The sequence below is a fragment of the Procambarus clarkii genome, chromosome 5 (genome assembly GCF_040958095.1).
Source record: "Procambarus clarkii isolate CNS0578487 chromosome 5, FALCON_Pclarkii_2.0, whole genome shotgun sequence".
In the NCBI taxonomy this organism is placed as follows: Eukaryota; Metazoa; Arthropoda; class Malacostraca; order Decapoda; family Cambaridae; genus Procambarus; species Procambarus clarkii.
In genome coordinates this window covers 50,447,935-50,470,980 of record NC_091154.1, presented here as the reverse complement: position 1 = coordinate 50,470,980, position 23,046 = coordinate 50,447,935, and the positions used below count along the sequence as shown (strand labels likewise).

Sequence of the window (23,046 nt, the reverse complement as noted above, 5' to 3'; positions counted from 1 at the left end):
ACTTATTTATACAATGCGACAGGAACACTGCTTAATTTAGTTATCTCTCACTTCCTCATCTAGGTATCTCTATCCTTCACTCTTACTTGAGGGGACATTGATTCAAAAAGAGGACTGAACTAAAGTCAAGCTTGCAGGCAAGTCAAGCTTGTAATTTTACACATAGACATTTATTGAATCAAATTATTTCAGATTATTTCAATTTCCAGCAATTGATATTTAACACTTTGACATTCTATTATTTAACACAATATTGGCCAAATTAAAAAGTGGGAGATCACCCACTCCATTCACGCCCACACCATACATGGCTAAATGGTTCAGACTCCACTAGCTTGTCACCACTAAGACACACTTCTGGCTTAAGACAATGCATAACTGAACTCTCACCTTCTGAACTCAGACGGATACACCCTGAGGGTGTCTGGGTGTCACCCGTCAGGGTGAGGAAGCTGGCTGTCACCTTCCCTCTCTGAAAGCTTGCCTCTAACTGAATCTACCAGCCATCCCCAACGTGGGGAAGCTGTATACTCTTCCCTCGTGCCCAAATAAGGACTGAGAAGCAAAACTAGCCCTTATAGGACCCAGGCAGGTCCTGCAGTACACAAGGCCCTCCTTGTTACGTACTGCCATGTCAGCGGATTGAAGCTAGTCAACACCTCCCTCACCATCTCACACCACACCAACACGCTCACACACACACACACACACACACACACACACACACACACACACACACACACACACACACACACACACACACACACACACACACACCTACAATTATGACAACAGTCACCATGACAACAGTCACCATGACAAGTCACCATGACAACAGCCACCATGACAACAGTCACCATGACCAGTCACCATGACAACAGTCACCATGACAACAGTCACCATGACAACAGTCATGATGACAACAGTCACCATGACAACAGTCACCATGACAACAGTCACCATGACAACAGTCACCATGACAACAGTCATGATGACAACAGTCACCATGACAACAGTCACCATGACAACAGTCACCATGACCACAGTCACCATGACAACAGTCACCATGACAACAGTCACCATGACCACAGTCACCATGACAACAGCCACCATGACAACAGTCACCATGACAACAGTCACCATGACAACAGTCACCATGACAACAGTCACCATGACAACAGTCACCATGACCACAGTCACCATGACAACAGTCACCATGACAACAGTCACCATGACCACAGTCACCATGACAACAGCCACCATGACAACAGTCACCATGACAACAGTCACCATGACAACAGTCACCATGACAACAGTCACCATGACCACAGTCACCATGACAACAGCCACCATGACAACAGTCACCATGACAACAGTCACCATGACAACAGTCACCATGACAACAGTCACCATGACAACAGTCACCATGACAACAGTCACCATGACAACAGTCACCATGACAACAGTCACCACGACAACAGTCACCATGACAACAGTCACCATGACAACAGTCACCATGACAACAGTCACCATGACAACAGTCACCATGACAACAGTCACCATGACAACAGTCACCATGACAACAGTCACCATGACAACAGTCACCATGACAACAGTCACCATGACAACAGTCATGATGACAACAGTCACCATGACAACAGTCACCATGACAACAGTCACCATGACAACAGTCACCATGACAACAATGAGTGTTTAATATCTCTCCTCTGACAATAATAACAGGTAACAGGAGAGGACTTCCAGGGCCTAACAGAACAAGGTGGAATATAACGTTAAATGAATTGATGTTGTTGAGGCGGAAGACCATTACAAATCCTGCCAATAATGATCCCATTGAGAGGCTCACCTTCCTTATGTATCCTTCTTGTCCTGTAAACTCCTGCAAGTATAAGTGTTCTGTCAACAGAAGACTCCCTGAGTCCCTACAGTCTCACAGCTGAAGTTAATGACTCACTTGTTAAGGAAGCCCAGTCCTAGTCCTAAGTAACCTCTCTAGGGTTTTCCAGCTATCTTAGACAGTGTCAAGATAGCTAACAATTTCGGGAGCTCCTTCACCCATCTTGGGCTTTTCACAATCTCCACCGAAGTAGGCATTAACTTTGGCTGGCACGAGAGACTCGACAACAGTTGATGGATCATCCATCTCATGACACATGTCTTTGAAGACAGACTTCACTATGATCAATATGTCTTGCTCGTGCCAGTCGATTCCTTGCTCTCGCTTCCTTTGCAACTGTCTCAGGAAGGAATTTTTGAGGCAGAATCCTGTAGGAGTTGGAACTTTCCAATAGCGGGAGTCCCACCAGGAAAACTGGTTCTTGACGTGTCTGGGCATCCAAGGCTCAGCCTTCAAGCGGGAGAGGAGAGTCTTGCAGGTGAGAAACACCCGGCGCTCCTGAGGCTCCAGCTGCTGCAGCACCTCCACCTCTGTCGCAGCCAGGCTACACCTCCACGACCCATCTTCTGTGTTGCTGAGCTGGATTATTTGTGAGGAGTCGGGCGTGAGGGGAGGTCTGCTGATCTCCTCAGGCCATGGCACCACCACCACTGGCACTAAGTCAACACTGACCAACAACAGCGGATACTCACTTCCCTGCCAGGCCAGCGACAGTGCCACGCCCACCTGCGTCCTGGTCAGGCCAGGTGGCACTAGACTAAGACGCTTGTCACCGATGGTGTAGTTCTTCAGGCACTCTCCCACTTCATCATAAAACTTTGTTACTAAGTTATTCCCATGGAGACTTGCATTTTTAGTCTTAATTTTGACTTTTAACTTGTGACCGCTGGCTAAGACTTCTTTCTCTGTTTGTTGTATAACTTTAACTTCGACTCCAGAAAGCTTCTGGAGAACAAAATTAACATCAAACTCATCGGGACAATAGAGCCTTGTACCATCTGCAGCGCTCCCAGACAGTCTCAGTTCCCCTCTAAAAGTTTTATTTGAAACATTTTCTGTAATTTGTTGAAGCTCTCTCATTACTTCATCCTTGACCTCTTGTGCTTCACGCATGGTAAAGTCAACCGTTGTCTTCTCTAAGTCTCTCACCAAGTTCCTTAAGTGAATACGGCGGAGAAGATTCATAGCAGCTTCTGTTGGGTCATTATTTATGTGTTCAGAATCAGCTGATGATACAGTTTCACGTATATTGTACTTCTGCAGATATTGAGAGAAATGTCTACAGACTTCTTGTGGGGTAGTTCCCGCCCTGCAGAAAGGTTGGGGTTCCATGATAAATTCTGCTAAAAGTTGATAAGTGTGTTGATGGCCGAACATTGCAGCGAGGTGGGGAGGTGTGTGGCCATATCTGTCAGGCAGGAGCGGCTGGGCACCAAGGCTCAGGAGGAGGAGGACGCAGCCAGACTTGCCATGAGCGGCTGCCTGGTGAAGAGCAGTGGTGGCACCGGTGGGATCCACTAGTGTGTCTACAGCCAGGCCTCCCACCTTCACCAGGAGGTATATCAGCTGCTGCAGCCCACTTCGTGAGGCCACCAGGAGAGCCTGGGGTCCTGTGGACCGCACTCGGGATCCTCTAGCTCCTGCTGTCTTCTTGAAGTAGCTCGTGAAGAGAATTTCCTGAACGTCCAGAATCTCTTGCACCTGATCCTTGTCGCTGGGGTGTTTTGTCTTCTCCAGTAGGTCCTGCAGCTTGTTCCTTTCCTTGTTATAAATACTCTGTAAAATATGTTGGGATATAATTATTATCACAACATTTTAATGCCAACGATATCTGATTTCATTTTTTTAAATAAAAAGCAATAGATATCGAAAGAAAGAAAAAAAATTAAAAAAATCATTATAATAATGCCTCTTGCAGATTGTTGTAACTATTGCCGTAAAGAAGTTGTTGAAGAAACCGAAATGCCTCACAAACAATTGTTAATGCTACTATTTTTATCTTATACACTGATAGATACATAAATTATAACATAAATTATATACAATTTGTATATTTTAGACCAAAAAAACTTTGTAACCTCATATTACAAAATATACAGATTATTCCTCAGCACAACCAAAATATAATATTAAAATAGTTATTATAAAGTATTATTGATGTTGTAACATAACGGAAAATAGAGAAAAATGAAAAGTTAAAAACGCATAGAGTGAGAGAGAGTGAGGTGGAGGGGAGGAGTGAGGAAGAGCGGTCAGGAGAAAGGGAAAGTTTAGAATGGGAGAAAATGGGTTAGAGTAGGTAGATTAGATAAGAGGTAGATAGGTAGGGTAGAGGAGTAGAATGTAGTAGAAGTCCTAGAAGATGAGAGGAAAAAAGAAGGAAGAAGGATGGGGGAAGGAAGAAGAAGTTCTGCCACCATTCATTCAAGAGTTATTTATAAGACAATGAATGGAACTTGTCTGTCCTACAATATTAACTGATGTTATCATGTAACGACTGTAAGTATTTATATCATATCATCAAGAATTATTATGTCATAATCTTTAGCAAGTAAACTTCCTAGTGCTCTCCACTCTAGCTTTCACTATATCATAGACATGAATCCAAAATCTTGGGATCAGAATTAAAGACAATTTAAGAGTAAGATAATCAATTATTACTTTATATGTATATATTCAGGAAAATTCACAATCATATGGATATCATAACTCATCCCTGTCCCCTTTATGTTCAGATATCAACATTAATTAATAATTTGAGTCACCACACAATAATTTGAGAGCACCTACGGCTGACTGTCCCTAAAAATCACACAACATATAAGTTGGAAAACACAAAATACTTCAATCAAACAATTTCACTCACCAAAGTCAGAGTATAAAATGGTCAGCAAGGAGGGGAAGATACGGCTGACAGAGTCCCCACCGGCCTGGGACAGACCGGTGGGACAGGTGCCATGACAGACAGACCTAGTCTGGGCTACTGGAACCTCACTCTCTCTCTCTCTGTCTATCTCTCAAATGTACAATTTCTCAGGTATTTAAGGGAGAACCGACAGCTAAACTCCTCCTACCGAAAGATAGCCTATTGATATCTTCCTACACACAAAGACAGCGGCTTGTTTGATGGAAAGAACACAGCCACCCGCCTGCAGTTATCAGTTTAGCAGAGACCGAGGTCACATAATACGACCTGACCTACTCAACCTGTGACAATTAACACTCATAAGGTGTGACTTTTGACATGCCAAGGATCGACAGCCTGGCGCCGCCAATATCCTGTTTAATGACACTCGTTGTATGTAAATTATTAAATACAACCATTTATGGTGTTACAACACAACGTTAACAAAATGTACTTGAAATGTCATCCAAACAGGAATATTTTATTTATTCTGCATGTTCAGCCTCGCTTACTAGGCTAAGTGGGACAGTTCTACTTGTTAGGCACAATATGTGGGCTGGTGTAAGAGAGAGAGATCATAGTACTATAGTGTACCAGTCAATGGAATATCACTGAATATATATAACTGCATATTGATCAATTTCCTTAAATGGATGTTAGTTTAGTTAGTCATGCCAAGTAAAGTATGAATGTAGTGAGGTGAACGACTGACTTGTGGAGGTGGAGCACCTCACCCACATACTGAGTGAGGTGTGGAGCATGTACACTGACCTACTCCAGAGAGCGGGTGAGGTGTGGAGCATGTACACTGACCTCCTCCAGAGAGTGTGTGAGGTGTGGAGCGTGTACACTGACCTACTCCAGAGTGTGGGTGAGGTGTGGAGCATGAACACTGACCTGCTCCAGAGAGTGTGTGAGGTGTGGAGCATGTACACTGACCTGCTCCAGAGAGTGGGTGAGGTGTGGAGCATTTACACTAACCTGCTCCAGAGACTGGGTGAGGTGTGGAGCATGTACACTGACCTCCTCCAGAGAGTGGGTGAGGTGTGGAGCGTGTACACTGACCTGCTCCAGAGAGTGGGTGAGGTGTGGAGCATTTACACTAACCTGCTCCAGAGACTGGGTGAGGTGTGGAGCATGTACACTGACCTGCTCCAGAGAGTGGGTGAGGTGTGGAGCATGTACACTGACCTCCTCCAGAGAGTGTGTGAGGTGTGGAGCATGTACACTGACCTCCTCCAGAGAGTGGGTGAGGTGTGGAGCATGTACACTGACCTGCTCCAGACAGTGGGTGAGGTGTGGAGCATGTACACTGACTTCCTCCAGAGAGTGGGTGAGGTGTGGAGCATGTACACTGACCTGCTCCAGAGAGTGGGTGAGGTGTGGAGCATGTACATTGACCTCCTCCAGAGAGCAGGTGAGGTGTGGAGCATGTACACTGACCTCCTCCAGAGAGTGGGTGAGGTGTGGAGCATGTACACTGACCTCCTCCAGAGAGCGGGTGAGGTGTGGAGCGTGTACACTGACCTCCTCCAGAGAGTGGGTGAGGTGTGGAGCGTGTACACTGACCTACTCCAGAGAGTGGGTGAGGTGTGGAGCGTGTACACTGACCTACTCCAGAGAGTGGGTGAGGTGTAGAGCATGTATACTGTCCTCCTTCAGAGAGTGTGTGAGGTGTAGAGCATGTATACTGTCCTCCTCCAGAGAGTGTGTGAGGTGTAGAGCATGTATACTGTCCTCCTCCAGAGAGTGAGTGATGTGTGGCGCATGTATACTGACCTCCAGAGAGTAAGGTGATGTGTGGAGCATGTATACTGACCTCCACCAGAGAGTGGGTGAGGTGTAGAGCATGTATACTGTCCTCCTTCAGAGAGTGTGTGAGGTGTAGAGCATGTATACTGTCCTCCTCCAGAGAGTGTGTGAGGTGTAGAGCATGTATACTGTCCTCCTTCAGAGAGTGTGTGAGGTGTAGAGCATGTATACTGTCCTCCTCCAGAGAGTGTGTGAGGTGTAGAGCATGTATACTGTCCTCCTCCAGAGAGTGAGTGATGTGTGGAGCATGTATACTGACCTCCAGAGAGTGGGGTGATGTGTGGAGCATGTATACTGACCTCCACCAGAGAGTGGGTGAGGTGTAGAGCATGTATACTGTCCTCCTCCAGAGAGTGAGTGATGTGTGGAGCATGTATACTGACCTCCAGAGAGTGGGGTGATGTGTGGAGCATGTATACTGACCTCCACCAGAGAGTGGGTGAGGTGTAGAGCATGTATACTGTCCTCCTCCAGAGAGTGTGTGAGGTGTAGAGCATGTATACTGTCCTCCTCCAGAGAGTGAGTGATGTGTGGAGCATGTATACTGACCTCCAGAGAGTGGGGTGAGGTGTAGAGCATGTATACTGTCCTCCTCGTGAGAGTGAGTGATGTGTGGAGCATGTACACTGACCTACTCCAGAGAGTGAGTGATGTGTGGAGCATGTATACTGACCTCCAGAGAGTGGGGTGAGGTGTAGAGCATGTATACTGTCCTCCTCGTGAGAGTGAGTGATGTGTGGAGCATGTACACTGACCTCCACCAGAGAGTGGGTGAGGTGTGGAGCATGTACACTGACCTCCTTCAGAGAGTGGGTGAGGTGTGGAGCATGTACACTGACCTCCTCCAGAGAGTGGGTGAGGTGTGGAGCATGTACACTGACCTCCTTCAGAGAGTGGGTGAGGTGTGGAGCATGTACACTGTCCTCCTCCAGAGAGTGGGTGAGGTGTGGAGCATGAACACTGACCTGCTCCAGAGAGTGGGCGAGGTGTGGAGCGTGTACACTGACCTGCTCCAGAGAGTGGGCGAGGTGTGGAGCATGTACACTGACCTGCTCCAGAGAGTGGGTGAGGTGTGGAGCATGAACACTGACCTGCTCCAGAGAGTGGGCGAGGTGTGGAGCGTGTACACTGACCTGCTCCAGAGAGTGGGCGAGGTGTGGAGCATGTACACTGACCTGCTCCAGAGAGTGGGCGAGGTGTGGAGCATGTACACTGACCTGCTCCAGACAGTGTGTGAGGTGTGGAGCATGAACACTGACCTGCTCCAGAGAGTGGGCGAGGTGTGGAGGCAGGGTGACTGTGGGCAGGCGACCTGTGGGGTCAGGAACATACAGAGAGCCGTCCATGTCCTTCACCATCCGGGCCGCCAGCTCCCAGTGTCCAGCGTCCAGGGCAGCGTGCAGAGGACTCGCGCCGGACTTGCTACATAAGGAGGACTGAGCACCAGCCAGGTGGAGGAAGCTGCAGGTCAAGGTGCACTTGGCACGAGCCGCCTGAACCATGAGCTGAGTCAGGCTCACCACTGACCTGCCTTGGGGCCAGCAGGCTCTCCATGGGGCCTCGCCTCTTATGGTGGATATTACTTCATCAACACCTGCACCAAGCTCTCCCAACTCTTTAATTTTATCACGTTCTTGCTCCAGTACATGAAAGAACACCTGTAAACACATTGTATTTTTGTAACACATTCACCAACACCTTTAAACACATTTCAGTGCTATTACTTCATCAACACCTGCACTAAGCTCTCTTACTACATCAACACCTGCACCAAGCTCTGTTACTTCATCAACACCTGCACCAAGCTCTCTTACTTCATCAACACCTGCACCAAGCTCTCTTACTTCATCAACACCTGCACCAAGCTCTCTTACTTCATCAACACCTGCACCAAGCTCTCTTACTTCATCAACACCTGCACCAAGCTCTCTTACTTCATCAACACCTGCACCAAGCTCTCTTACTCCATCAACACCTGCACTAAGCTCTCTTACTTCATCAACACCTGCACTAAGCTCTCTTACTACATCAACACCTGCACCAAGCTCTCTTACTACATCAACACCTGCACCAAGCTCTCTTACTTCATCAACACCTGCACCAAGCTCTCTTACTTCATCAACACCTGCACCAAGCTCTCTTACTCCATCAACACCTGCACTAAGCTCTCTTACTTCATCAACACCTGCACCAAGCTCTCTTACTACATCAACACCTGCACCAAGCTCTCTTACTTCATCAACACCTGCACCAAGCTCTCTTACTTCATCAACACCTGCACCAAGCTCTCTTACTTCATCAACACCTGCACCAAGCTCTCTTACTTCATCAACACCTGCACCAAGCTCTCCTACTACATCAACACCTGCACCAAGCTCTCTTACTACATCAACACCTGCACCAAGCTCTCTTACTTCATCAACACCTGCACCAAGCTCTCTTACTTCATCAACACCTGCACCAAGCTCTCTTACTTCATCAACACCTGCACCAAGCTCTCCTACTACATCAACACCTGCACCAAGCTCTCTTACTCCATCAACACCTGCACCAAGCTCTCTTACTTCATCAACACCTGCACCAAGCTCTCTTACTTCATCAACACCTGCACCAAGCTCTCTTACTACATTAACACCTGCACCAAGCTCTCTTACTACATCAACACCTGCACCAAGCTCTCTTACTCCATCAACACCTGCACCAAGCTCTCTTACTACATCAACACCTCCACTAAGCTCTCTTACTTCATCAACACCTGCACCAAGCTCTCTTACTTCATCAACACCTGCACCAAGCTCTCCTACTACATCAACACCTGCACCAACCTCTCTTACTTCATCAACACCTGCACCAAGCTCTCTTACTACATCAACACCTGCACCAAGCTCTCTTACTACATCAACACCTGCACCAAGCTCCCCCAGCTCTTTGATCTTAGCACGTTCTTCCTCCAGTATATGAAGGAACACCTGTAAACACATTATATTGTTGTAAGACATGCACCAACACCTGTAAACACAATATATTGTTGTAAGACATGCACCAACACCTGTAAACACATAATATTGTTGTAAGACATGCACCAACACCTGTAAACACATTATATTGTTGTAAGACATGCACCAACACCTGTAAACACATTATATTGTTGTAAGACATGCACCAACACCTGTAAACACATTATATTGTTGTAAGACATGCACCAACACCTGTAAACACATTATATTGTTGTAAGACATGCACCAACACCTGTAAACACATTATATTGTTGTAAGACATGCACCAACACCTGTAAACACATTATATTGTTGTAAGACATGCACCAACACCTGTAAACACATTATACAGCGTCTGCAAATACACATAGAAATTGTGCTGCACTAGTGAGGCAGGGAGGGTTCTGTCTCATCTCCCTATTATTCCAAACCAATTTACCTCCCCCTCCCCAATCTTACATGCTCAATATGCCTCCTTTCACTATGGTAATTGTGCACCATAAAGTAGCTTTATCCTACATGTGTGGGAAATTTCCGAGACCTAGAGTACTAACCCCTGATACAACATGATAAATTTTCTGCGCCAGGAAATTAATTTTACAAACATTATTAATTTCTAGTTAGTGAACACCAGAAGTTTCCTGGAAGCGTTGGAGGGTGGTTGCTTCACCCACCACATCCGCACGATGACTTATTTTGCCTGACTTCCAATAACGCCAGTCTGCCATCTGCTTTCATTTGCAATTGCTGTATTAGATTGGATTTAATCAAAATCTAGATAGAACTCAGTGACTTTCTCCTGTGACTTATGTGTTTCGTGCGTTTTTTAAATAGTCACACAATGAATTCTATTTACATATTATATGTCTCAGTTACTGAATTAGTCTCCGTACAGCGTTCCAAGCATTAAAAAAAATGCTCCTTGTAACTGAGACCAATATAATACATATTATATGTATAATATATATACATATAATATACATAATTTAACACCTTCCTCTCTTCGTTCATGAACGAATTAAATTCACGGACGTAGGAGTGGCGTGACTAGTCCCGGGGGAGAGGGAGGAGTGGCGTGACTAGTCCCGGGGGAGAGGGAGGAGTGGCGTGACTAGTCCCGGGGGAGAGGGAGGAGTGGCGTGACTAGTCCCGGGGGAGAGGGAGGAGTGGCGTGACTAGTGCCGGGGGAGAGGGAGGAGTGGCGTGACTAGTGCCGGGGGAGAGGGAGGAGTGGCGTGACTAGTCCCGGGGGAGAGGGAGGAGTGGCGTGACTAGTCCCGGGGGAGAGGGAGGAGTGGCGTGACTAGTCCCGGGGGAGAGGGAGGAGTGGCGTGACTAGTCCCGGGGGAGTGGGAGGAGTGGCGTGACTAGTCCCGGGGGAGAGGGAGGAGTGGCGTGACTAGTCCCGGGGGAGAGGGAGGAGTGGCGTGACTAGTCCCGGGGGAGTGGGAGGAGTGGCGTGACTAGTCCCGGGGGAGAGGGAGGAGTGGCGTGACTAGTCCCGGGGGAGAGGGAGGAGTGGCGTGACTAGTCCCGGGGGAGAGGGAGGAGTGGCGTGACTAGTCCCGGGGGAGTGGGAGGAGTGGCGTGACTAGTCCCGGGGGAGAGGGAGGAGTGGCGTGACTAGTCCCGGGGGAGAGGGAGGAGTGGCGTGACTAGCCCCGGGGGAGAGGGAGGATGGTCGGCCATTAAGTAAGAGATCTGCGAGGCTCTCGTGAGGTGCTCCTGGCAGCTGCTTTCTGTTCGTGGACCAGATTATCTTCACTTCCGCTGCCGCATCCTCCAATTACTAGAGACCTCGTCCTGGTTGTATTTAAATGTTTCTACTTTTATTTCTGAGCTCAGTAAAATTAGTGATTCAGCCGGGTTATGAGGCATGCATACTAACCAAACAGAGTGAGTCTCTCACTACTCTTTATTAATTAACTTTCAGATTTGTCTAAACTGTGCCAATTGATAGTAGGTTGAAGCAATTGTTACTATATGACCTTTTGGCAGATCTACTGTGATGACCTGAGAGACCAATCCATCTGTTTCAACAAGCTGGATACTGAGACGCAGAGTCACGAGGTCCCCACTGACTGTCTGGACTACACTTGTTGCCCACACACTCGTGTTTCTGATAGTTAATGTAGAAATCTTCTTGACAGATAAGATCACTTGGTCTTTCACTTAACAAACTGTAGAGTAGCTCACTAACCAATTTAATTAAATATTAGGCAAATCGGGCCTTGCATAGTAGGCGGAGAAGTGCGTTCTGGCTATTAGGTACGACAAATATATATATAAATATAAATATATATATATATATATATATATATATATATATATATATATAAATATAAATATATATATATATATATATATATATATATATATATATATATATATATATATATATATATATATATATATATATATATATATATATATATATATATATATATATAAATGTTGTACCTAGTAGCCAGAACGTCGTACTCGGCCTACTATGCAAGGCTCGATTTGCCTAATAAGCCAAGTTTTCCTGAATTAATATATTTTCTAATTAATATATTTATTAATTAATAATTTAGAATTAATTAAATTTATTAATTAATTCTAATATAATTAATATATTTAATTAAGGGCAAACGCCTCATGCAGGAGTGCTGGCGAAACAAATTAGGTTGGGATGATCTGTTGCCAATGACTTGAGGGAAAGGTGGCAGCAGTTGACAACAGATCAAAGTATCCTAAGCAACCTTAAGTTCTCTCACAATACTATTAGCCCTAATCAACCTATCATGCTGCATGTGTTCTGTGATGCTTCAGGAAAGGTATATGGCACTGTAGCCTATCTAGTGACCAATGAGCAGGCCACACTGCTCACATCTAAAGCTAGAGTGGCACCGTTTAAGAAACGGTCATTGACACAAATGGAATTCACAGCTTTATTGATAGGAGTTCGCTTGGCTCATTGCCTGACCACTAAGTAATCTCCACTTCACTAAGACAGTGGTGTGGTCAGATAATGAGGCAGTCCTGTAATGGGTAAGAAATAACCATAACAAAACCCCTTACGTGAATAATCGTGTAAGAAAATAAGAGAGTTGTCAGCAGGGTACAAGCTAAGACATGTGCCCATAAAGGAAAATCCAGTTGACTACCTTTCAAGAGTATTCACATGAAGGCAATTAACCAAAGCAGAGATGTGGTTCAATGGTCCCTATTGGCTAATCAGTGGCCAGTGGCCTGAACAAAAGCCACAAGTCTTAGTGGCCAATGTCACTGTTCCCACTGAGACACCAGAACCCCCTCGGACCATGGCTATTGATACTACTCAATACTCTAGATTAGGCACACTACTAAGGGTAATGCAAACAGAATTTGATTTTTTTAATAGAATAAGTGATCCAAACCAATTCCCTAGTCCACCAAAATATTGTGACAATCAAGCCCAGACTGAAACATATGGGAGAGACTATGGAAACCTCCCCAATAAATTGGTGAAATCTTTGGGTCTCTGGTTCGACTCAGATAGCTACAGAATCTTTGGGTGTGGGGGGACGTCTACAACACGCAAATATAGACTTGGATGTGAAAAATTCCAGGTTTCTCCGACTCTCATGACTCTCTGTTTATTAATGTTCCCCTAGAGGCCTTAGATCAAAATATGCAATAAATGAAAACTGGTTTGATTTCAATTAAACTTTTTTGACGAGTTGTATATAAACAGTATTTCATCTGGTCCAAGTTTCAGCATCGTAGCATAAACAGGAAAAGAGAAAAAAAAATATTGAATTATGTGTCAACAATTTTCGAAAATGGTCAAAAACGATTATCTAACACAGGTGTCAACTGAAATCATGTCTATGACTCTCAGCTATCACAATAGCATATATTAAAAATATATATATAATTAGTTTTTGTCTTCCTCCTCAGCATCAGATGACCTGGTTAAGGAAATTCTACCTGACACCCTGAGTGATGTAGCGGGGATACAGGACCCCCACTACATGGAATGCGACACGAAATGGGGTGCCATGGCAGACCCAGCACTCAGACCAGCCATGCCGAAAGCCAAGAAACAATCCAGTTGGGACAGCCCCATTGTAGACAAAGAAGCCACAGCTTTGCTGGAGGCAGCAACAACCCCCAGTGATCGTGCATGCCTCACAGCTGTGCAGGCTCCCCATGCAGGGGACTTCCTTTTGGCAGTCCCTATGTCTGCGACAGGCACACGTCTTGCTCCGCAGGAGCTCCGTATTGCAGTCGCTCTCTGTCTTGTTGCCCCTATCCACACTGTTCATTGGTGTATTTGCGGCGAGGCAGATGCTGACGAATATAGATTGCATGGCCTGCACTGTGGAAAATCTGGTGGTTGGCACACTAGACACGACGAAGTCAATGACATCATTAAAAGAAGCCTTGCCTCTGCTCAGTGTCCAGCGGAGAGAGAGCCCCGCAACCTACTGAACCGTGACTCTGTTAGCTTTGCCGGCCGACCAGATGGAATCACACTGCGTCCGTGGAAGGGTGGCAGACAGTTGGCATGGGACTATACTTGTGTATCCACCCTGGCAACCACATACATCAACCTCTCTGCCGGCACAGCAGGAGCTGCAGCGACACGCAGACAAAGAGACAAGTCAGCCAAGTACAGGCAATTAGATCACCGGTACAACTTCGTTCCAATAGGGTCTGAGACCCTAGGCCCATGGAGAGCGAGTGCAAGAAGGTTTCTTAAGGATCTTGGTTCCAAGCTCATTGACACCACAAGAGACCCTAGAGCAGCAAGTTTTCTCTTTCAGCGCCTCAGTGTCGTGATCCAGAGGGGGAATGCTCGCTGCATCCTCGGTTCCTGCCCGGGGTCGGAGGAGTTCGAGGAAATCTACAGCCTTTAGGAAGCGAACTTTTTTTTGTGTCCTCTTAATGTTAATTTTTTGTATAAAATCAGATATGTAACTGTATGACCTTGCATAATAAAGTGTACACCATAAAAAAAGGGGGGTGGTAGGAGAAGCGAACACTCTCACGTATTCAGAGTTAAATGGCAAGTTTTTCCCTGAATGCTCTGTGTTCCCTTCTCTGAGGCTGTGGGTCCCTATAATTGCACCAAAGGTGGTACCCCCCTTTTTATTAGTTTTATTAAAAAAATAAGTTAAATTTTTTTTTTGTTTTTTCAATTCTATTTTTCATATTTGTTTATCGGATGATTTGCATGAAACTTATACACCTGACTGCACGTAAACCTATCTGTAAGGGTGCCAATTTTGGAGGAAATTGGTTAATGTCAACCTCAGCCACAGATGGCAGCACCTTAGACTCTAATTTTTTTTTATATTTTTTTCAAGTAACATAAACGAGTTGGTACTCTTTCATTTTTATTCAGTTTACATGAAACTTGCACCTTATATGTAAAGTTTATGTCTCTGAAATCTGTAGGTAGCGTTTTTTCCTAAGTTCATTTATTGATTTTATAATAGCAATAAACATGATATATTTGCATAATTTTTGGAGGGAACTTTGACTATTTGTATTAGGAAAACTAAAGGTGTTTTGGAAAATCCCCTCCTACAGATCCTTTTTTATATGTTAATGTGTCAGAAAAGTGTCATAAAATGATTACATATGAAAAGGTAAAAGGTTTTAACTCACTTGAAAATGTAATATTCGTTGAAAAAAAATTAAATCTCCCCTCCTATTTAGCTGCAGTACTGAAACATGGAACAATTGCAGTCCTTTTCATATACAACTAGCAAAAAAAATATTGGTTGACATTAAACTTCCAACTCCCCACTGACGTCTTCATCGAACTCATTAGACTCTGTGTTGACTCTAACTCCTTCTCTTTCAACGGTCAAAACTTCTCTCAAACTTTTGGTGGCACTATGGGTTCCCCTCTCTCCCCTATTCTTGCCAATCTCTGCATAGAATCTTTCGAAACTGTTCTGCTTCCCACTATTGATTCTCGTCCCTCTCTCTGGCTTCGCTATGTTGATGACAATTGGGCTTTATGGCCTCATGACCTCAGTCTTTTCTAGCCTTTCCTCTCCTCTCTTAACAATCTGTCTCCTTCCATCCAGTTCAAAGTTGAATGAGAATCTAATTCCCTCCTTCCTTTTCTTGACGTTCATGTCCACATCTCTATGTCTGGCTTCTCTTTCTCTGTCTACCGCACATCTATGCATAGTGGTATGTACATTCACTTCTTTTATTACCATCCTCCTTCTGTTAAGAAAAGTGTCCTCGTCTCTCTCTTCCTCTGCGCTCTACACATCAGCGACCCTCAGTTTCTTGATTCTGAAATATTCTTTATTTACAAATCTTTCTCTCGCCTTGGTTACCCTGCTTACAGTTTATCAACTGCGCTTATTCTAAAGCTAAACAAAATTTCTTTCATCCCAAACCTATATTCAACACTAGTACCACTGTGCTCTGGCTTCCCTTCATATGTGAACTCAAAAATCTTACTAATACCATTCGTACTCTTACAATAAAGCTGCCTTTCGACAAACTAACACAGTAGTAATCAGGTTCACACTGCTCCTCCTGCTTCTAATGCTGCTGGTGTCTATTCTATTTCCTGTTCGTCTTGTCCTCTCCAATACTTTGGTGAAACTGGTCGTACACTGAATGACAGAGTTAAGGAACACAAGAAGTTTTAAGTCTGCCGACACAACCAATGCTCTCTTCTGCCATGTCAGGGATTCTAATCATCGTATTGATTGATCTTCTAAATTATTCTTTCATGCCTCTACTCTACACAGACGCAGTCTTGTCGAATCGGCTCTGATACACATATACCCAACATGAACCTTAGCCCAGGTTTTGTTGCTGTTGACTCTTCCTTTTCACATTATATATTGAAATGCTTTAAACTTTCTAACAACCGTAATCTAACATAAGTCTTCCCCTCATTTTTTTTCTTTTTCGTCTTTTTCTTTTATCATCAATTTCGTTCCATTTACACCTATTATTACCCTTTCATACCCATTTTTACCGCTATCTTTCATTTTACTTTTACCTTCCTCTAAGTTTTCCTCCTGCTCACCTCTCGCGCCTTACGCCCGTGCCTCCCTCGTCTCATCACAGTCAACATTGGTAATGGTCCAGGACGGACCGATACGTCGTCGTCGCCTCATCTTCTTGTGTGTGGTTTGGTCACTATACCAACAGTTGTATAGTGGTCACTATACCAACTAGTGTATGGTGGTCACTATACCAAATGGTGTATGGTTAACACTATACCACCTGGGGTATGGTGGACGCTATACCACCTGGTGTATGGTGGACACTATACCACCTGGTGAATGGTGGACACTATACCAACTGGTGTATGGTGGACACTATACCACCTGGTGTATGGTGGACGCTATACCACCTGGTGTATGGTGGACACTATACCAACTGGTGTATGGTGGACACTATACCAACTGGTGTATGGTCGACACTATACCAACTGGTGTATGGTGGTCACAATACCAACTGGTGTATGGTGGACACTATACCAACTGGTGTATGGTGGACACTATACCAACTGGTGTATGGTGGACACAATACCAACTGGTGTATGGTGGTCACTGTACCAACTGATGTATGGTGATCACTATACCAACTGGTGTATGCAGGTCACAATACCAACTGGTGTATGTTGGTCACTATACTAACTGGTGTATGGTGGTCACTATACCAACAGGTGAATGGTGGTCACTATATCAACTTGTGTATAGTGGTCACTATACCAACTTGTGCATGGTGGACACTATATCAACTGGTGTATGGTGGTCACTATAGCAACTGGTGTATAATGGTCATTATACCAACAGGTGTATGGTGATCACTATACCAACTGGTGTATAGTGGACACTATACCATCTTGTGTTTAGTGGACACTATAGCAAATGGTGTATGATGGACACTATACCAACTGGTGTATGGTGGACACTATACCAACTGGTGTATGGTGGTCACTATTCCAACTGGTGTATGGTGGTCATTATACCTACTGGTGTATGGCGGTCACTATACCCACTGGTGTATGATGATCACTATAAGAATTGTTGCATGGGGGTCACTATACCAACTGGTGTATGGTGGTCGCCATACCAACTGGTGTATGATGATCACTATAAGAATTGGTGCATGGGGGTCACTATACCAACTGGTGAATGGTGGACACAATACCAACTGGTGTATGGTGGTCACTATACCAACTGGTGTATGGTCGACACTATACCACCTGGTGTATAATGGACACTATAGCAACTGGTGTATAGTGGACACTGTAGCAACTGGTGTATGATGGACACTACCAACTGGTGTATGGTGGTCACTATACCAACTGGTGCATGGGGGACACTATTCGAACTGGTGTATGGTGGTCACTATACCAACTGGTGTATGGTGGACAATACACAACTGGTGTATAGTGTACACTATACCAACTGCTGTATAGTGGACAGTATGTCAACTGATGTATGGTGGTCACTATACCAACTGGTATATGGTGATCACTATTCCAACTAGTGTATGGTGGACACTATACCAACTGGTGTATTGTGGACATTATACCAACTGGTGTATTGTGGACACCATACCACCTGGTGTATGGTGATCACTATAAGAATTGGTGTATGGTGGACACTATAACAACTGGTGTATGGTGGTCACTATGCCAACTGGTGTATGGTGGTCACTATACCAACTGGTGTATGGCGGTCACTATTCCAACTAGTGTATGGTGGACACTACACCAACTGGTGTATGGTGGTCACTATACCAACTGGTGTTTGGTGGTCACTATACCAACTGGTGTAAGTGGTCACTATACCAACTGGTGTATGGTGATCACTATACTACCTGGTGTATGGTGGTCACTATACCAATTAGTGTATGGTGGTGACTATACCAACTTGTGTATGGTGGACACTATACCAACTGGTGTATGGTGGTCACTATACTACCTGGTGTATGGTGGTCACTATTCCAACTAGTGTAGGGTGGACACTATACCAACTGGTGTATGGTGGACACTATACCAACTGGTATATGGTGGTCACTATACCAACTGGTGTATGGTGGTCACTATATCAATTGGTGTATGGGGGACACTATACCAACTGGTGTATGGTGGACACTATACCAACCTGTGTATGGTGGACACTATACCAACCTGTGTATGGTGGTCACTATATCAACTGGTGTATGGTGGTCACTATACCAACTGGTGTATGGTGGTCACTATACCAACTGGTGTATGTTGGTCACTATACTACCTGGTGTATGGTGGTCACTATACCAATTAGTGTATGGTGGTCACTATACCAACTTGTGTATGGTGGTCACTATACCAACTGGTTTATGTCGGTCACTATACTATCTGGTGTATGGTGGTCACTATACCAATTGGTGTATGGTGGACTCTATAACAACTGGTGTATGATCTATCTTGAAAGGTTATCTCTAGATGATATCGGGGCTTTAGTGTCCCCTCGGTCCGGTCCTTGACCAGGCCTCAAACTCCAGGAAGCAGCCCGTGACAGCTGACTAACTCCCAGGCAATTTACTGCTAGGTAACAGGGGCATCAGGGTGAAAGAAACTCTGCCCATCGTTTGTGGCCGGTGCCCGGGATCGAACCCGGGACCACAGGATCACTCGCCCACTGTTCTCTCCACTCAGCCGCCGGTTCACTTTAATATAGTATGATGATCACTATACCAACTTGTGTATGGTGGTCACTATACCAACTGATGTATTGTGGACACTATTCTAACTGGTATATGGTGGTCACTATACCAACTGGTGTATGGTGGAGACTGTACCAACTGGTGTATGGTGGACACTATACTAACTGGTGTATGGTTGAGACTGTACCAACTGGTGTATGGTGTACACTATACTAACTGGTGTATGGTTGAGACTGTACCAACTGGTGTATGGTGTACAATATACCAACTGGTGTATGGTGTACACTATACCAACTGGTGTATGGTTGTCACTATACCAACTGGTGTATGGTGGTCACAATACCAACAGGTGTATGGTGGTCACTATACCAACTGGTGTATGGTGGTCACTATACCAACTGGTGTATGGTGTACATTATACCAACTGGTGTATGGTGTTCACTTTACTAAGTGGTGTATGGTGGTCACTATACCAATTGGCATACGGTGGTCACTATACCAACTGGTGTATGGTGGTCACTATTCCAACTGGTGTATGGTTGTCACTATTCCAACTGGATGCCTCAGCACAACAGATGTCCTGGTGAACTTGGAGGTCTATATTCGTACTGCTTTTGCTGCGAAGACCTCCGTTGTTGCCGTCCTTTTTGACCTGGAAAAGGCTTACGACACCACTTGGCGTTATCATATTCTATCCCAGCTTCATTCTTTTGGCCTTCGTGGTCATCTCCGTCTCTTTCTCCGCAGCTTCCTCTCTCGTCGTTCCTTTCGGGTGAGGCTTGGTACCGCTCTCTCTGCCTCTTTTCACAAATACGAAGGTGTGCCCCAGGGTAGTGTTCTGAGCACTAATCTTTTTCTGGTTGCTCTCAATCGTCTTCTTTCCTCTCTTCCTTCAGGCGCCTTCTCCGCTCTCTATGTTGATGATCTTAACCTTTACTGTCAGGGTGATGATTCGCCTCTCCTTCAGCGCCGGCTTCAACTTGCGATAGATGCCGTGTCGTCTTGGGCCACCGATCATGGCTTCAAGTTCTCTACTACTAAGATTTGTGCCATGACTTTTACTCGGAAACGGATCGTTCTTCGTCCCTCTTTGTCACTTTATGGTCATCTCCTTGATTACAAAGATTCCGTGAAGCTTTTGAGGTTATTCTTTGACACTCGTTTGTCTTGGTCTCCCCATATCTCTTACCTCAGCGTTGAGGGCTCGAAGGCCCTTACCCGCCTTTGGGTATTGTCCCATACTTCTTGGGGAGCGGATAGGCGCACTCTCCTTGCTTTACATTCCTCTCTCTTGTCCTGTCTAAGCTCGATTATAGTTGCCCTGCTTACTCGTCTGCTTCTCCTTCCACTCTTCGCCGTCTTGATGCTTTGCACCATACTGGGTTGCGCCTCAGTTCTGGTGCCTTTCGTTCGACTCCCGTCCTCAGCTTGTATGTTGACACTGGGTTCCTATCTCTCCAGGACCGCCGTGATCACTACTGTCTTCGCTATCTTGCTCGGTCCTTGCAACACCCTTCCTCTCGCCTCTGTCGTGCTTTAACTTTTACCCCTCCTGCGGTTCCTGTTCCTCTTCACCACCTCCCTCTTTTTGTCCGGTTATCTCGCTTACAGGATTCTCTTTCCATTCGTATTTCTAATATTTCTCCTCGTGTAGTTCCTTCTTTGTCCCCGTGGAGAGTCCCCCTTCCGCAGTTTTGTACGTCCTTGACCCGCATCCCTAAAGCTTTTACCCCTCCTACGGATCTAAAACTATGTGAGCACTTTTCTTCTCACTCCCACTCCGTTTCCGTCTTCAGTGATGGGTCTAAGTCTGCGGACGGTGTTGGCTACTCTGCTGTTTTTCCAGATCACACTTATATGTGTCGCTTACCTCCGGAGACTAGCATCTTGACAGCAGAGCTTTATGCTATTCTCTATGCTCTTCGTCTCCTGCTCTCTTGTTGTCAATCTTTCTTTGTAGTTGTTGTTGACTCTCGTAGTGCCCTCATGGCTCTCGGGTCCTTTAATCCGTTTCATCCAGTGGTTGTCGAGATCCAGCGTTGGCTGTTTCTTGTTCATAGTAAATTTAACTCGGTTGAGTTTTGTTGGGTTCCCAGCCATATTGGTGTGTCTTTAAATGAGCGTGTGGATGCTGCTGCTAGGGAAGCTGTCCGCTTCTGTCCCATCTCTCGTAAAGGTATTCCTTATTCCGACTTTTACCCGGTTATCCATTCCTCCATCCTTACCCGTTGGCAGGCTTGCTGGTCGTCTGTTACTGGTAACAAATTACGTTCTCTTAAATGTTGTGTGTCCTCGTGGCCGTCCTCCTACGACCATAACCGGCGATGGGAAACAACTCTGGCAAGGTTGCGTATTGGCCATACTCGCTTAACTCATGGTCACTTGATGGAGCGCCGCCCTGCTCCTTATTGACCTAGTTGCATTGTCCTTCTTACGGTTGTGCATGTCCTTCTTGAATGTCCTGACTTCCAGGACGAGCATGTGTCTTGTTTTCCGACCTTCCCCCGCGGTCGCTTCTCTCGATAGACTTCGTGACTCGGATACTTTTGATATCGTTCGCCTTATGCGTTTCTGATCTCGTATTGGCATCCTTGGTGATGTTTAGCACCCTCTGATTACCCCACGCATTTCATGGTGCTACATAGCCTTCCCGGCTTGGTGCCTTCTTGTTGATAATTACTTACTTACTATACCAACTGGTGTATGATGGTCACTATACTAACTGGTGTATGATGGTCACTATATCAACTGGTGAATGGTGAACACTATACCAACTTGTGTATGATGGTCACTATACTAACTGGTGTATGATGGTCACTATATCAACTGGTGAATGGTGAACACTATACCAACTGGTGTATGGTGGTCACTATATCAACTGGTGTATGATGGTCACTATACTAGCTGGTGTATGATGGTCACTATACCAACTGGTGAATGGTGGACAAAATACCAACTGGTGTATGGTGGACACTATATCAACTGGTGTATGATGGACACTATTCCAACTGGTGTATGGACACTATACCAACTGGTGTATCTTGGACACTATACCAACTGGTATATGGTGGACCCTATACCAACTGGTGTATGGTGGACACTATATCAACTGGTGTATGGTGGACACTATACCAACTGGGTTATCGTGGACACTATACCAACTGGTGTATGGTGGACCCTATACCAAGTAGTGTATGGTGAACACTATACCAACTGGTGTATGATGGTCACTATACTAACTGGTGTATGATGATCACTATACCAACTGGTGTATGGTGGACACTATACCAACTGGTGTATGGTGGACACTATACCAACTGGTATATGGTGGACCCTATACCAACTGGTGTATGGTGGACACTATATCAACTGGTGTATGGTGGACACTATACCAACTGGTGTATCGTGGACACTATACCAACTGGTGTATGGTGGACCCTATACCAACTGGTGTATGATGGTCACTATACTAACTGGTGTATGATGATCACTATACCAACTGGTGTATGGTGGACACTATACCAACTGGTGTATGGTGGACCCTATACCAACTGGTGTATGATGGTCACTATACTAACTGGTGTATGGTGGACACTATACCAACTGGTGTAAGGTGGACAAAATACCAACTGGTGTATGGTGGACACTATATCAACTGGTGTATGATGGACACTATTCCAACTGGTGTATGGACACTATACCAACTGGTGTATCGTGGACACTATACCAACTGGTATATGGTG

General features: G+C 45.2%; 1 protein-coding gene across 1 annotated transcript; it reads right to left on the bottom strand.

The window, feature by feature from the left end:
- Window positions 1-148: 148 nt before the first annotated feature.
- On the bottom strand, window positions 149-20,543 carry LOC138352173 (uncharacterized). The gene is made up of 5 exons (XM_069304441.1): window positions 20,493-20,543; window positions 9,500-9,604; window positions 8,791-9,283; window positions 7,895-8,229; window positions 149-3,694 (listed from the first exon to the last, which is right to left on the bottom strand). The coding sequence occupies exons 1-5, from the start codon at window positions 20,541-20,543 to the stop codon at window positions 2,033-2,035; spliced, it is 2,646 nt and encodes an 881-aa protein (XP_069160542.1). The 3' UTR covers window positions 149-2,032.
- Between the last annotated feature and the right edge of the window lie 2,503 nt (window positions 20,544-23,046).

What these genes read in the sequence shown, in the direction of transcription:
- LOC138352173 (XM_069304441.1), bottom strand. Translation starts at nt 20,543, where the DNA reads ATGGGACAATACCCAAAGGCGGGTAAGGGCCTTCGAGCCCTCAACGCT. An exon ending in AGTAAGAGAGCTTAGTGCAG is followed by an intron (nt 8,230 to 8,790) that starts GTGTTGATGGAG and finishes AGCTTGGTGCAG; the next exon opens with GTGTTGATGAAGTAATATCC. An exon ending in TCGCCCACTCTCTGGAGCAG is followed by an intron (nt 3,695 to 7,894) that starts GTCAGTGTTCAT and finishes CATATTTTACAG; the next exon opens with AGTATTTATAACAAGGAAAG.